Source organism: Crocodylus porosus, unplaced genomic scaffold (assembly GCF_001723895.1).
Source record: "Crocodylus porosus isolate Cpor-Errol unplaced genomic scaffold, CroPor_comp1, whole genome shotgun sequence".
Lineage (NCBI taxonomy): Eukaryota > Metazoa > Chordata > Crocodylia > Crocodylidae > Crocodylus > Crocodylus porosus.
In genome coordinates this window covers 62,411,280-62,427,921 of record NW_017728886.1, presented here as the reverse complement: position 1 = coordinate 62,427,921, position 16,642 = coordinate 62,411,280, and the positions used below count along the sequence as shown (strand labels likewise).

The following is a 16,642-nucleotide window of genomic DNA, read 5'->3' as shown; positions in this document are numbered from 1 at the left end:
ATATGAGCAATGTCTGGCTCCTTATGCATGGTTATTTTTCTTCGTTGCACAGTGTAACTAGGGCTATGCTAAAATCATTTTTCCCTTTACAGTTCCCGTAACCAATTAGCTCTAAGGTTAAATCCTCACATGCCAAGTTGCAGCTTGGAGGGTGGCTTTAAAGCCAAGCTACTGAACCCTCAAAAGTCAGGTTTTATAATGGAAACACTGACACAGCCTTAATTATAGCTCCACAGTTCTGCAAGGGAAGCTCGGAAAATGCATTTGTCTAGTCTGATTAGATTCAGCTGTTATCCTCTATTTAGAAGACGACAACTCTGGCATACCGGAATGGTTAGACAATGTTAAGTGGCTGGCTTCTCTGCACGCCTGCACAATAGGGTGCTGCTGGGTTTCTTAATTCCTAGCTGTATAAATATTCAGGACCTCTCACCCACATTCCCAGGCTCAGTCCTTCCCTGAGACAAGCTGGTGCATACACGTAGTACAATCGCACCTCACATATGATTGTCACCTCTGCTTGATTTCACCAGATCTTGGGGTTGTGGCATATCTAAAGGTAGGAGGACCCCCCTGGAAAAACAGTGAAATGCAAATGCTTTGGTAAAATTATTTTTAGGCTTACTTACACACTTTAGACCCTGATTCAGTAAGGTGCTTAAGCTTGTGCTTAACTTGAACAAAGTAAATAATTCCAGTGACTGCTGAGGTTGCCCACCACCTCAGCATTACAATCTTTCACTGAATCATTTGAAATCTAGTGAATGCTCTGGTCGGTTCACCAACACCCTGTCATGCTAGGGACTGCAAGGGGTGCTGATCAAGAGCCAGCATTGTGATGGATGTTCTCCTGTGGGCAGATGCACTAGCTCTAAGACCCCTATGCATCATCTTAGTGAGCTGAAAAGCGTTACAGTAGTAGAGAGTACGGTACAGTGCAGCTACATTGCGAGCATCCGTGGCATTCTTTGGCACAGACTGCCATAGGGCTAGAGTTAATGGAAAGCTGTATTGGTAACACTTTTCCAGTCAGACTGTTCACATACCAGTGTTTTGTGCTTTGAAGTATTTAACTGGTTGTACTTCTTGCCAAGGTAGATTTACAAATCACTTAAATAACAAATCTTCAGAGACAGTTACTGGCTTGTATTCTCCTGTCTCATGCTTGCAGCAGTATTGTGGTGATATTAGTCCTCCTGATGAGTTCTACAAGTATTACTCTAAAAGTAATTCAGAGTAAGAAGGGCAATCGAAATGAAAAGGAGATGAAACAATTACCCAGTGGGCTGTCGTCTTCTCCTGCTATTAATCAGTTGCAGAGGATATAAACACAAATGGAAGCCCTGCTTTATATTAGACACTTATTTAGGATTCACCTTCCCATGAACACAATTATTATTTATCCAGTTATATTATATCCAGGACTCAACTACCTTGGAGCCAAGTGTTGTACAAGATGAGCCACTCAGAAGAAGGAGAGTGCCAGAACAAATAAACTCTTTCAGTGCTGAAATTATTAGAGCTATTTTCGTTAATGTCAGCACTTGATATTAAACGTTCAAAACTGAATGGATCCTTTCTGATAGCATTGATTGAAGCTACTCCCCAGCATCCCACAACCTTTATTCATGTGAGCAGCTGTTTTAGTTGTTTAGCTTGAATTGAAAAAGGATAAGTATCCCTTAGGCTTAAAAAGAAGAAGAAAAAGTTTGAAGTTGGCATTTGTATTGGAACATCCTTTAGTTTCAAGGATGCTGGATTCCAGAGTTCAGCTTAAGGAGCTATCTCTAATCAAATAAACCTGGAGAATATAGAAAATCAAATGGCTTTTGTCAAACAGCTTTTGCTTTTTTATTGCAGCAGAAGTTGAGAGCTGAATATAGAGAGAAGGGAACCCTGAGGACTTTGTTGCTTTTTGGTACGTGACACCTACGAAGTGCTTAATTTGCAAAGCCAATCGCCTTCAGGAGTTACTAGGCAACAATGCCTTACCCTCTTGATATATTCATCCAATGAGTATTTTGAAGACTTAATAACAGTACCTTGTGTTTAACTGGCTGACTGTACTGTCACTTGATATCTTGCTGGATTACCAGTGTGCCTGAAGCTGTGGAATAAGCCAGGACTTTCTTCTTCATTTGGCTGGATTTAGCTCATCACAAAGTTGTCAGCTTTTTTCCAACGTGTCCATAAATCCTGATATCTTTGTTTTATTGTTTTGAATACAACAACGTGGAAATGTTGAGGCCATTCTTTGCTTGTTGTTCTTGTTACCTCTTTTACTTCAGCAAGTATTTTTGATGCTTGCATGTGAGGAAATGTTAGTTCCATTATAAAACTTAAAACTAATGGGAAATGGACATATTTTTGTGAACTCCCATGAACAAAAAACAGGTTCTTATTAATAAAACCTAGCAGCTGTTAAATTACTGCTGAATAAATATCCTGCAGCTTTAGTAAGGAAAATGTAATTACAAATTATCTTTTCCAACTCCTGCACTAATTAAATGAAAAGATTTCTTCTGCACTGTGTGCTTTGCAGACATAACTGGATATTAAATTATTGCATTAAAACCATGTCTTGTTGTTTTCCTTTTACCCCACTCTCTCTGTTGAAGATGTCTCAGTCATCTGAATTGAAAAGGCTTGGTTGGTTTTGGCCTTTTAATTAAGTGCTTGTATAAAACTTTAAGATTACTGCAGATTCTTTTTGCTTGCATTCATTCTCCTTTGGCCTGTAGATAAAGAAGCTGCCAGCCACAAGTGGATCAGGCTGAGAAGAAGCCATATCTTTAATTGAATTGTCATTAATTCTTGGACAGAAAAGGCAAGTTAATAAATTACATTTACGTGGGAGGACTGATAGAGAGGGCTGCTGCATCCACACCATTCAGAGGCTCAGCTCTGGACTAAAAAGGGCCAGAAATGGTTAACAGAGCAGGAGCTTGTAAGGACTTTCATTTTCCTGGTACAAAGATTTCTCAAGGCTTTAAATTTTCTTAGGAATTGTAGCATCAGTATAAACAAGCAAACAAAAAACCCACAGCACTAAGTCTAGCTTATTCCCTAAAATAAAAATATAGAAATATTCCAATGTCATGGACAAAAAGTCTGAAATGGGTCCTGGTGATGGAACAGTTTCCTTGAGCAACATCTTGCAAACCGTGCAGCCCTAGCTATGTCAGTGCAATAACTCATGTGAGTTCTGCAGGATGCAATGGTTTGTTTCTTAAAGCTACTGGAATTAAACATTAAAATACTGCTAAAATCAATGTGTTTCCATTCTATGCATATTAGTACTACTATCGGAGCAACAATTCCAGGTAAGATGTAAGTAAAGCTCATATAAAATACACATGGTTCAGTTCCATTGACTTCATTGGATCTGACCCAAAGTTGAGTGGCTGAGAAAATCAATCATTTGTCTGAGGAAGTTCAAGAAAGCTTGAGAGAAGCTTTTAATCAAGCATAGGATTATTTTTGTTAATCCTCAGAGAGGTCGTTTTCATAGGTCTTGATCTGTCTTTGATTGAAATCTCTGGGAGTTCTAGATTTAGTAGAAGTAGGACTGGATTTCTTACTGAAAGAAACAACCTCAGTGCATTGCACCTTCACAGGGCCTGGTGGACTGCCTGGCTTCCAAGAGTTACTACTTTTGCTCTGACTTCAACCATTTTAGGGTGTGTAGAATTGTTCTGTTTTGTCTCTGAATTTTATGCAACAAGAGTTCATTTAGTATGTTTGAAATGAACTAAATGTAAAATGTGGGACTGTTTAACTAGCATTATATGGAATGGTAGTGTTGCGCTTTAGTGATTTTGGTGTATTTTCAATGATAATTAGCACCCAGGGTGACACATCATTGCCTCTGTCTCTACTGGCAAGTGAACTTTAATAAATGGAAACACTCCACTTTGGAAGGAATCCAGAATGTTTCAGTTAGCCTTGACAGAAAGAAAAAAAATGTGTACTTAAAAGAGATCTATACCAGCAGGGCCTTGCTGCAGCTTTTCACATGCAAAGTTTGCCTTTTTTGTAGGAAACAGTGAAAGTGTCCAGCCAATCTGTTACTCCCCACACTGGTTATCTGTAAAGATGAACATAACTGCAAAACTAGTTACTAGGAGTAAGCATCAAGTTCATGTGTGGAAAGTAAAGAACCACGTCCCTTTTTATAACTGCAGATGTCTATTCCCATTTCCCTGCCCACCCGATTTCTCTTCCCATGCTGCTGGGCAGTGTTTGTTTGCCTCTTATCGCCCCCAGAGCTGATTGCACTTCCGTGTTGCTTCACAGCTACCCATGTATTGTTTCATCCACCTGTTGTATCTTGTCAGCAAGCTCTTTGGGGAAGGCTAATCTTTTTCACTGTTTATACAATGCCCAGCACAACAAGTGATACTGTAGTCTTAATTTAGATAATAAATAATAATAAATTGCTGAATAGCGTGCGACTAGAATGCATGCATAAAAAAAATGCAGAGCAGTATTGATTATACGGAGATATTAGGTCCTCTTGTCTAGATCTCTAGTTCAAGCCATGTAGAAGATGATCTATCAGGGATTTTATCTGTCTTGATGTCAGTCTCTGATTGGCAGTACAAAGGGATGCTGTTTAGAGTCCAGTTTATTTCTCCCTTCGTCGTCGTCCTCCTCTGTTGTTTATCCAAATTGCCTTGTGGTTTCTGTTAACAGAATTACCAGTGCTATGGTTTTAATAGTTCATATTCATGATGGGGGCATCTGATCCAGGGTTGAAGTTAAATATAACCCTGTCTAGTGTAAGGAGAAGATTTAATGGGAAATGGTTGGCATTCTTTCTTCCTAAAGGCACGGAGGAAGAGAGTGAGTGAGACGTGTATACACACACACACACACACACACACACACACATACAGAGAGGGAGAGGGAGAGAAAGAGAGAAAAGGGAAAGAGAGAGCAAGCAAGACAGGCATAGACAGAGAAGACAGTGGAGAAGAAGAGCTCCCCAAAGCAGACCTGTGTTTCTAACTTGGAATTTTACGGAGTGCAGCCAGCATGGTCGTCCTCAGCCTAATTACTTCGGGATTTTATCTTCAGCTTTTCTTCTGCTTTGTTCTCTCTCAGACTTCGTTTGTTGACAGTGTCTTCTCAGTTTCAGCAGGTAAATTTATAACATTGCTTTAGCTCTCATTTGTTACTTCTATTAGGCTGGATCTTTCCTTTGATTTCTAATGATTGTGAAGGTGGGTGGAAAAGTATTTGACTGCAAACCTAGCAGTTATTAGAGGAAGTAGCTGAGGATTTTTCACTGTAAACCTGTGTTGCTGTAGTGTAGGGTTTTGTTATTTCTAATTCCAGCAACCCTCTTTCTTTCCCTGTTACCAGTACCCATCCAGTTCCTCAGCTGTTGCAAATTGATATGTCCCTATTTATCTCTATAGTACGTTGCAGTTTTACATTAGCCAAGGATCTGGCCCAATGAGTATATTAGTTGCACGTCTGCATGTTTCTTTCTATTTTGGAGGAGCTTAGGTAGATTAGAGCAGGGGAAAGAGAACAAGTCCCAATGTATATCTACTTCTATAAATATATTCTTGACCTCGTCCAATGTGGTTGGACTCCAACCTGGAAGTTAGCAGAGTAAACATCATCTGGCTCTGACTATGACACTAACAAATACCCAGAGGACTTACATAGCGAATGAGAGCTCACTGCATGGAAAATCCCTGATAGGCAAAAGGGAAAACAAATTAATTGTCAGCTGATCCAAGGCACTGGAAATCCCTTTTAATAGGATTTACAGTTGAATCAGCTAGGCTTTCCTTCAGCAATGCCAAGTGGAAAGTAAGAAGAAAGTTGAAGATCACAGATCTTCAGCTTTCATCTCTTTATGGCAAATTGGTACTTCCTACCAAAACCCTAGATCCAATCACCCCTGAATTTCAGGGTATTCCAGACCAATCCCACTTTGGCAGCTTGAGATCAGCGTGTGATCGGAAAGGTGCCCATTTTAAACAGAAGAAAAAAGTACTGTTAAAGCTGCTCTCTCTCTCTCTCTCTCTCTCTCTCTCTCTCTCTCTCTCTCTCAGTGCTGAAACCAAAGAGCAAATGGATTATATTCAACATATTTAAGAGGAAATGTCCAAGAACAAAGAGGGAGCAGGCATATGATGATAGACTTTGTGATCAAGCAGTATTAGCATCTCAAGTGATTTCTTTTGGCTTTTTAAAATTTTATAGGCATTTTCAGCCAGATTCAATGTTCACAAAAGTGAGTAGCTAGTTGTTCTTATTTAAGTGCTTGCTGATGCACTTACGTCTTGATCTTCCTGTATATTCCACATGGAAATCTTTCCTTATCTGAAACTGCTAGCCAGGGGTGGGAGGAGGTAAGATTTGATCAAATGTCTCTAGTGATCAGACTGAAACTCATGTTTCCATTTTCAACTATTTTTATTTTTTTTTTGTCTTAGATTTAAATGCAGCAATATCGCTTCCACATGCTGCACATCCTCAATGTTTTGAACTCTTCATTCATAAAAATATATTATAACTCATGTATTAAAATTCTGCTTGCAATAAGAGTAATTCAGGCAGCACTTTGGAAAGTCCTATGGCATTTAATAGGGATGGAGCAGATAGGATCCTGTAATTGTTTGCCATTGCTGTTAAGAAAACATGTCTGTAGAAGCTTAATGTTTCATAGGCTTCTATAAAGAGAGAATTATATGCTGTAAATGCTAGTATTTCTTTTGCTAATTTTAGTGAGGCGAATAAGTTTACATCATATTCCAGAGCAGAATTCCTAAATTTACAGAATTGCTTTTGTCCACGTTACAGAGCTTCTCAGCCTCATTCTTTTTTGACTCCAGAAATACAGTATAACAATTCATCTGTTGCAAAGAACTCAGAAAGACCATAACAGGTCAGAAATGCTTTTGACACTATGGATTTCTATTTGAAATCTCTGGGTTTATCTTGTGAATCATAGCATCTTGGTTGAGAATCGCTTCTCTACTCAATTACATATGACTTTTCTATTAGGGAAATGTTAAGGCTGAACTGTTTTGGGTTGGATTTCGTAGTTCCCTCTTTATATCCAAATCACATTGTATCTTTGGCTTGCAGGTTATTAGACTTTGGAAGTGTCTTTAGTTTCATGAAACCTTTCAATAAATTCAAATGAAATCTATGAGAACGTCAAGTTACAAGATGCACCATCCTGCCTTTCTCATAAAAGCATTTCTTCAGCTAGAACATGTAACTTCTACTACTACTAACAAAATAAAATCAACCCCGCTTGTGGCAGAGGGGATCATCCTTGTTGGGGAAAAAATGATGTGGGAGGCCTAGAAAAGGAAAAACTCAGTATTTCCTCCCGAGCGCTAGAGGACGCATTTGTACCAGGATGAAGAGACTGAAACCACTGGGCCTGAAAATCTAGGGCAGCAAGAATGCTGAGGTGAAAAATTTGGTATTTTCAAGAACACTCAGTGTGAACATTGCTTGTTACCTCTTACACTTCAGTATTGCCACAAATACAGGTATCAGCCTAGTGCCTGGAGTGCATGGCTTCTCAGAGGTGGGGAGAGGGCAGGAAGCTCCCTGCACAAGTAGAAAGCAGAGCTCTTGAGAGTGACAGGCTCTAATGTTCCTGTCCCAGCATCCTGCCATAAGAGGATGCTAGTCTGTGACTTACATCCCTACCACTGGCTAAACATTGGCAACATTCACTTGTTTTTCCTAGATAGTGACAGACTAGCAGCAGCAAATTGTTTTTCATGGTGCATCCCCTCTGACTTTTCCATGAGTCTCAGAGCAGGGGCTATCCTGGGTAGTGTGTCTCTTGCCATTGCACAGAAGTCTCAGAATGTGTGAGATCCAAACTTGGATTTAAACATCACAGTTAAGTTCTAATCAGGGTGAAACAGACTGGGGTATTCCTGTTTTTAAGGTTGTTAATTAAGGTTCCAATCAGATTTCAGGGCTCAGTGCTACATACTGCATACAAACATAGTGAAAAGATAGGCCCTCCCTCAGAGAAGTTGCAAAGCTAATTCTCTTGTCATGCATTTTCAAATGGAATACTCCAGAGCAATCTTTCACTGAAATATTATATATGAACCTTAAGCAAAAAACTAAACAAAACTATTACAAACTTCTTAAAAGTAACTACAACAACTTGTTAAAACCCAAACCTTCCTTAAATCAATTCCACAATTGTTTGTGTAAATCCTAATATTTTAATGCTATTTTTTATAATCAGCGCTGTCATTCACCTTGCAACTGAATGGAAAAACATGGCACTGAAACTACAAAAATACTTAATATTCGTCAGAAGAAACAGACCCGAATCCTGCTAAGGCAACATTGCAACACCCATTTAATATGCTGGAAAAAGTAACTTCTAGTGCGTGATGCAATTGTAATTGTACAAAACAGAGAGATAATTAGTTCATAGCTTGCAGACCCCTTATTCATATTGGTGAGCAGCTATGGCTGGGCACAGACAGTCAAGGAGGTTAGGGGAAGGTTAGAGTGAGTTAAAAATAGCCACCCAATCCAAGGTAAGTTGGCACTGGGGGAGCTAGTAGGAGGAGTTGGAGTTGCAAGTAGGTAGGGGGGATCAAGGAGACTGTGGGGGGATCGGGGGGCAGACAGGGTCCATGGGGAAATTGGGGGGGCAAGGGGGGTCTGCAGGAGGGATTAGGGGAGTTGGGGGGGCAGGTGGCATTCTTAGGGGGATTGAGGGCAAACAATCCACAGGGGGATTAGGGGAACAGGCAGGGTCCGTTGGGGGTTGGTGGGTTCCAGGAGGTTTGTTGGGATCAGGGTGGCTTATGGGATATTCAGGGAGGTTTGGGGGGGAACCAGGGGCTATTTGTAGCCTCCCAACCCCTGCTCCCAGTGAACCTACCTCCTCATCCCGCCTGCCCCTCCCCCCCACTGCTACTTACTTCTTTGGTTCCAAGCATCAGCAAATGGTGATGAAATCAGCACCAGGAATGGCTTGTAGGATGGGGGTTAAGGGGAGCACTGTCTGGTCCAGGAAGTGGGAACAAGGGGACAGGGGGCTAAAAATAGCCTGGTGCTGGAGGGGCAGGCAGAGAAAGGTCAGATCTCTGGGTAGGGCCAGTGGCTGGGCTTTCCCAGCTCGGGGGCTGCGCTGGGAACTATATAAAAGTTCAAGAAAGTTAAATCAGTATAAAAATGGCCAACCTGATCTAAGATAAACTACTTCAGAAGTAGGGTTAACTTAGATCGGGTTAGCCATTTTTAGACCAGTCTAACCTTTCTGAAACTTCTGTACTGTTCACTCTTGAATAGATCTAACTAGAGATTTGAGTGTAAGGTCTGTTCCCAGGTGAGCTAAGTTAGATTGGGTGGCCATTTTTACCATGATATATAACCCCTACCTAATCCCCGTACATACCATATATGCCTGTTCACCAAAAGGTACAATGGATTCACAAGCTAGTCCTGGAGTAGGGAAATTTTATCAGTGATAGATAAAATAATGAACAAGATGCTATGCTTTGACTATATCTGCATTTGATACAATTTCCCATGGAGAAAGCCACACGCTCTATTTTACAATAGAAATCTCTTAGCAGGGGAGGAAAAGGAAATCAACAAACCACAGTATAAATTTACCCGCATTTTAATGGTCCTGCAAATGCCTGTTGTGTTCTATCACTCTATGCCTGGCTCCTAAGCTAACTAATTGTATGTGGCAATAGGGGATGACTGCTTGTTTGAAGGAACAGGTTTCAACACTACACTTGCAAAGTATAAAACTAATTACATTTCATAGCAAGATCATTCTTGAGCGATGACTTCTTCCTATAGTTATAAAAATACATCTGGCAGTTTTCCAGATATGTTTGAAAGTGTGTGACCACAGGGTACATTTATTTCTACCCTCATGTCTTTCCATGGCAACAGGTTACAAATAAATAGGTTTTCAGGTCACAAGAAAGTAACTAGGAAACAGAGATAAACAACCTGGAGAGGGAGAAACCCTTTTTAATTATGCAAAGTATTTGAAGAAGGAATGACAATTTAGATCAGTTAATTTACAAAAGGAATATGTGGGTTAAAAGTAAAACCCTCTCTCCTTTCTACCCATCTATGCATTTATTCCCAGTGACTTTGTGTGATAGCCCGTCATTCCTGGAAGTACTAGAAATACCAAGTTAGCATCAGCCAGTCCATTTTCCTAGTGCTGAAGCATCATTTTTAGAGGAGGTTGTTCAGGGAATAATATTACAACATGTTCTAGCATGTGTCTGTTGTTCCACATGGCAATGTAGCTATGTGGAAGCAAAACCACAGGGGGTATGTAACTAAAACCCTGCTGCAGGCAGTAGCACTATTTAATAGTGTTTCTTGGGGAACCTCTATCTAATATTTTTCTAATAACCTAATATATTTTGTTGAGTTGTTCTACTGCCATTTTTTCCAAGTTCTTTTTTACTTGGGTCCTTGAGCAATGCCCATCAACATGATACATGAGTGTGTCTGCTATGTAGAAGAGCAATGATTCTCAGCTTGGGTGCCATGACATTATGGGATGGCATGAGAGCCTTTCCAGGCTGTCAAAGGGTGCAGTGCAATATACAAGCAGCTACCCATGGTTCACAAGACAAACCCGGAGATTTCAAGTAGGAGGTTATAGTGTCAAACGTATTTCAATCTGTTACAGTCTATCTGAGTTGTTTGCAACAGAAGAAGAGGCAGGAGGAGAAAAACAGTAACTAAGTGGTTAATATAAAACAAACCTTTTATGCTCAACACAAATTTGTAGCTTGACTGAATTTAGTTTGGTGGTGTATATGGATGCGCAGTCCTCTGAAACAAATGATAGAGTAATCTAATTCAAAGGAATACAAACAGATTGTGAAATGCAGTGCTGCTGGCATTAATGCTAACATTGGTTTTGATTTGTTGCAGTTATGGAGGTAATAAATTAATACTTTCAGACTGTGCATGTGAGAGGGAACATAGTAAGATATTGGCGCTTGAGTGAAGTGTCATTGAAGCTGACGAAAAAGCTGCCTCTTACTGAGGATAAATCTAAAAAAGAATTCAATTCTTTTATGAGCTAGAAAGCTAAAATAACAGGAGCCAGCACCCAAAACACAGGCTGCATGTACAGAGAGTTGAGAATCTGAGCTATGTGGCAAAGAGGCATGGCTGGGGTTAGAGAGAAATGCAGGACACTGAGTATTGCTTCTGAGAGTTGTGCGTGCACATGAGAGAGCAAAGAGCAGCAGAAACACCACAGATGCAGAAGGAAGCCCTAACGACAGCAGTAGATATACTTCTAGCATGATCATAGAGAAAAAATAAGAGACAGTACTTTTGGATGGAGTGCTGGCTAGCAAGAGGCCTGGAGCTGTGTGCAAAGAAACAGTATCCTACTGCGCTTGTGTACAAAGACCTCTTTCCCTGGACACAACAGGAAGCAGTCTTTGTAAAGAAAAAAATTACTTCAAGGAAATACCCAACTCCATTAGTGGAAAAAACAAACAACAATGCCATGACTTCCTGGGTTAAAGGATGTAATTCTAGTGTCAGAAATGGATTTTGGTTTCCAAGGAGAGAAATTGTGATCTCATATTTCTTTTCATCTAACATGAAACAAACGAAAGAAGTGATCATAGAAATAAAACATGGCCAGAAAATCAAAACCATAAAAGGTATTAAAGTAGTAGCTGGGGATGACTTTCAGGTTGAAATGAAACCTGCAAAGCATACATGCAGGAAAGGAATTGCAGTTTCAAGTCTGGGATGGCAAGATGGAGCTATGAGATGACTCGCAACTTGATTTATGCACTAGAAGGTCGTTTCTGAAATATAGGAAATCAGCACAACTTTGATCCACTTAGACCTTGCTTATAGATATGAGTTTCAGCAAGACTGAAGGATTTGGATATCATCTTGAGAAGACCACAATGGAAGTCAGACCCCTAAATACAAGATTGGCCCAGGCCAGCCAAAAGGACTTAAGCAAAACCGTACATTTATACTAGTTTTCTACCCTATTTGTAACTCACAGAGGCTTATTTAGGAGAGGCTGGATTACTATAATTCAAGCAATGCAAAACTCTGCTATCTTAATGAGTCCCTGGGTGATTTACCTGGCTCATTTCAACATCACATCCCAAATGAAAATTGAAAATGAATATAAAAAGCTCTGCTGGTGCTGCAGAATTTACCTGTAATAGAGAGAGAGAATTATCCAGATCACTGCTACAATTCTTTGCTATGCACTTTGGACTCCACTAACAATTAGAGGTTGACAAGGCAAAACTAACAGGTACCAAGAGATGGGGAAAAAACCCTCCCAACCCCCCCCAACTATTACTAGCGTGATACTAAGAAATTAACAACTTTTGAGTGGAGAGCTAAATGGAAAAAGGCTATCAGCAAAGAAGCAATCCCCTGCTCTTAAATTCCTTCTGCATTCTGGTTCATGCAGTTCTTTGTAAATAAACATTTTTGCATCAAAGAAATAAGGGACTCAATCGCTGATTTCCTCTGTCGATAGAAACAGTCTACTGAGCAGTTAGCCGCATTTTGGCTAACTGCTCTGGTTGAATAGCACTTGTGTTAAAAGCACATAATGGATAGCAAGAGACTATGCCAGAAGTGGGAGAGGACCTGAAGAGACTCCATGTCTGGTGTCTAACAAGCTGCCAGTTTGGACTTCCAGGACAAAAGGTCAATGGATGCTTGCCTGGATCTGATGTTAGACTTGCAGATCAGAATCCAGGCAAAGGAGGCCAGAATCATTCCAAGAAGCTGTGGAGCTCATGGGCGACTGGTTCCTTCTGAGTCTGGACGGAGCCGGTGAGCTCCCACAAAAGCTGCTGGCAGTGGTGGGGGTGCAAAGGCAAGCTCCCACAGATGCTGCTGGCAGCAGTGGGGGCACAGCTGGTGAGCTCTTGCAGCTGCCACCGGTGCAGGTAGAGCTGGCAAGCTCCCACAGATGCTGCTGATGCTACCAGTGGCGAGGACAGAGCCGGTGAGCATCTGCAGACACCAGCGTTGGTGTCAGTGGTGGGGATGGCCCTGTCAGGGGGGGCACATACCTCCCCATGCCCCCCTACCAGTCGCCCATGGTGAAGCTTGTCACAGAACCTGCAGCAGCCCAGCAGAATCAGTAGCTCCTGCAGAAGATGGCAAATGGAGCCCATGAGCCCTGACGGTAGTCTAATGCTCTTGAGGTAAAAGGAGAGTCTAATCTGGTTGGTGACTGATGGGAAGAAGTGATGACACATTCAGTTTGTAAAACAAGGACTACTGGCAATAAGGGCAACAATTCAGTTAAATGCTGGTATAATAAATACATTGCCATAAAACAGAGGAATGTTATAAATATAAAGCTGGCCAGGGCATAGAATCAAAAAAAGCATTGAGTGAAGTCCTCTCAGTTTAAGGGATGGGAGGACACCATGCAGGAGGACCAAAATTGGAAGGAACAAGAATCAGACACCCAGCTTTATTTTATGTTTGGACAGTTGAACAATAGTGAGAGGTGGACTAATAAGTGTGTAATGTGATTTCCTGGTAAATGCCCAAGAACAATGGGCAGGAATCAAATACACTTGAAGGCCCAGGGAATAGGCAACCCAAAACTGAATGACCCAGTTGGTTTCAAGGCACCTGTCCAAAAATGAGGAAATTTGGATCTGAGAATTGGAACTCTACAATTAGAGCACAAAATCTAATTAGCCAAGAAGTAGATAAATTAGTATTCAGTTTCAAATTAATTTTGGCTAATATCTACATGAAAAAAACAGCAGGAAGGACATCCTATAAATTTGGTCTGTGGAAATTTATTTTAAAGATGTGTCCCAAGTTAAACAAATGGATTTGGTATATAATGAAGTCCTGCTAGCAAGGAAACCAGTGGTATATAGGAGGGGGTCGGGGAGATGACCGGCTTACCAGCCCCAAGTGCCCTATTAGAGGGGGATGCAAAATCAGAAGCCACTGCCACATAGGCAACTGGTTGGGTAGGCATGGGGGGCACATACCCCCCCTGACAGAGCTGTCCCCACCACCACTGCCACCAACAACTTCTGTGGGTGCTCACCAGCCCCGTCCCCACCGCCAATGCCAGCTTCTGCAAGTTGACCCCCAAACTCAGGAGGCACCAGTCATCCATGCACTGTCACCCCAGTTAATGCAAAGAAAATCCTATGGGACCAACTTTTGTACTATTTGCAGAAGCCTAGTTTGCATGTCAGTGTCTCTCTCCACTTAAGATGGAAAGACATTACCATAAAAAATGGTGATGCTGCCATAAATGTTACAGTAGCACAAAGACCAAGAAAACAGATATCCATACCTCTTGTCACACAACAAATGTCCAAAGTTTGTGGCCATGACATAAGTGGTATCAATTTGTGCCACTTTATTAAGACAGACCTCTGTTAGGTTAATGGCAGGGGAGCGAGGTTAGCCCAGAACTGCCTGCACACTCCAGCTACCTCAGGTAGGTACTTCTGGGGCTTCAGGGGTCTAATCCTGCAGGCCCTGGCAATTCCCATTTCTATTTCAGGGGCAGCAGCATTGGGCCTTGACAGTGCCTGCCTGGGTTTTCCTGTTTGGGATTTTCTGGGCTCCTGTTGACACTCCAGTGTGGCCCTGGGGCTGGGACCTCACTGCAGCTGGCTTTCCCCACTTACAGAGATGCATCCTGGAGATTCCCTAGGGAACATCCTCTGGAAAAGGATCAACAGGCAGGACAATAGGTGACATGTGTTTTATCCAGTGAAGCAGATCAGCTTTGCTGGGATACATCCAGCACAACTGATCCCCTTCATTTGGTGATGTCTACCCTTACATCAAGCTTGAGTATAACACAAGCAGTTTCAGTTCCATCACATACACAGTCTTCTTCCTTTTCTTCCCTAGGTACCCATTATAAGTAGTTGTGGTAGAGTATAAGTCTTTGATAAGAATCATAAAGCTCCAGAAATTTCATGTTATCAGAATATCTTAGAATAGCCTTTTTGTCTCTGCCTTTGGCTTTAGCTTTCTGATAGGGAGATGCATCCTTTTTCATGAATGTTTTTAGCATGGCTTCATTTGATCCTTTCAGGCAGTTGTGAACAAGATGCGGTTGCCTGCACCTTTCTGTACAACTCTTAGGGGAGGACAAATATAACCTTCACAAAAACACCAGCTACTGACTCTCGGCATGCGCAAACACACAACACTCTGAATAGAACAACAGAAAGAATTGAGTATACAAGAAACAAAGCATGTACATCTGACATTACAGCAGCAAACAGAGAAAATAAACCTGTTAATGGTAAACACCTGACATAGCTTTGAAGGGCAGTGATAGCAATGCATGCTGTTATATTCATGTAGTCTGAATGGGCCAAACTCACAGGTAGAGTCTAAGCTGGTGTGGTTTCTTCATCATGTATGTCATGCAATTCCAAACCCTGTCCCAGTGCACCATCTCATACATCTCCTCTAATTTTGACCTATTAGTCTTAGGAAGACTAAATTGACACGATCATCATGTTAAGAGGCAAGAAAAGCAACTAATAGGAGGATGCAAGACAGTTAAGCTAGGTCACTGTCTTGTACCTTTTCCTCACCCCTCAGCACCATTATGTACTCATTTGCATTCATGTAATCCTACTTGTAACTTTGCATCTCATACTGGTCATTCCTGAATTTGACATTCTGTGATCAATAGTCTCATCTTTGGATTTTCTCTCCTTTTTTTGGGTAAAGTGGCAAATATGGAACTCCTTTGGTTTAATTGAGCGGGATGTCTGTGTGTCTGGCTGTTTCCAGGTACAGTTTCTGACAGATGCACCCCAAAAGAAATAGGCCCTGACCTTGGAAAATGGGAAGCAGAATCAAAAGGTATGAGACAGAGAAGGCTGTCATTTCCTTTTGGAACAGTGCCACAGAATGAATGGTGAGAGCCTAGACTGCTTTGGGCATCGTGAGGATACAGATGGCAATTTCATCATTGATTGAATTCAGCAGGGAGTCCAAAATGCCTCACCACCGTTTGTGCATTTCAACGCACCTTTCCTTGAGACCGATCAGCAGTTGAATGCAGCGGTCCTCTTTAGTAGTGTGTCCACATCCTTTCCTCCTGCACTTTTACTCCCTCTGGCCCCAGCCTGTCCTCCATACATGCACAGACAGTGGACACACATTATCTATAGATACATCAGTGCCCCCTGGCAACATCTCTGGTTACCTGAGATACTTTACTTCTCTCCCTCATGCCCCTTCCTCTTCAGGCAGGAGAAAAATGGGGAGAGCTTTAATCCTGGTCTTTGTGGAGGAGAAGACAAACCAGAAGCAAGTAGGAGACCAACTTCACAGTCCTTTTTTTGAGGGAAGTAAAACTACTGTTTCCATATCCTTCTAGGATCATCTGCCATGCTGCCAAGCAGGTCATGGGGGATGATGCTTGGGGAAATAGAATCATAGAATCAATGAGTCGGAAGGGACCTAGACAGATCATCTAGTCTGATCCCCTGCCATGGGCAGGAATGAGCACTGGGGGTGGCAGGGGTCATAAGACCCCAGCCAGGTGCCTGTCCAGTCTCCTCTTGAAGATTTCCAGGGAAGGTGAGAGCACGATCTCTCTGGGAAGCCTATTCCAGGC

General features: G+C 41.6%; 1 protein-coding gene across 3 annotated transcripts in view; it reads left to right on the top strand.

Moving 5' to 3' along the window:
* The first annotated feature begins 4,940 nt into the window (after positions 1 to 4,940).
* The window catches only part of COLQ (collagen like tail subunit of asymmetric acetylcholinesterase), an 82,673-nt gene continuing 70,971 nt past the window's right edge, over positions 4,941 to 16,642 (top strand). The window contains exon 1 of one of the 3 annotated variants that reach the window (XR_002101197.1): positions 4,941 to 5,143. Coding sequence is in view for 2 of the 3 variants with exons in the window: in XM_019535458.1 (XP_019391003.1) it covers positions 5,038 to 5,143 (106 nt within the window). In the remaining variant the exon portion in view is untranslated. The remainder of the gene's footprint in view (positions 5,144 to 16,642) is intronic. The other 2 variants (XM_019535458.1, XM_019535451.1) reach the window with 2 other exon arrangements.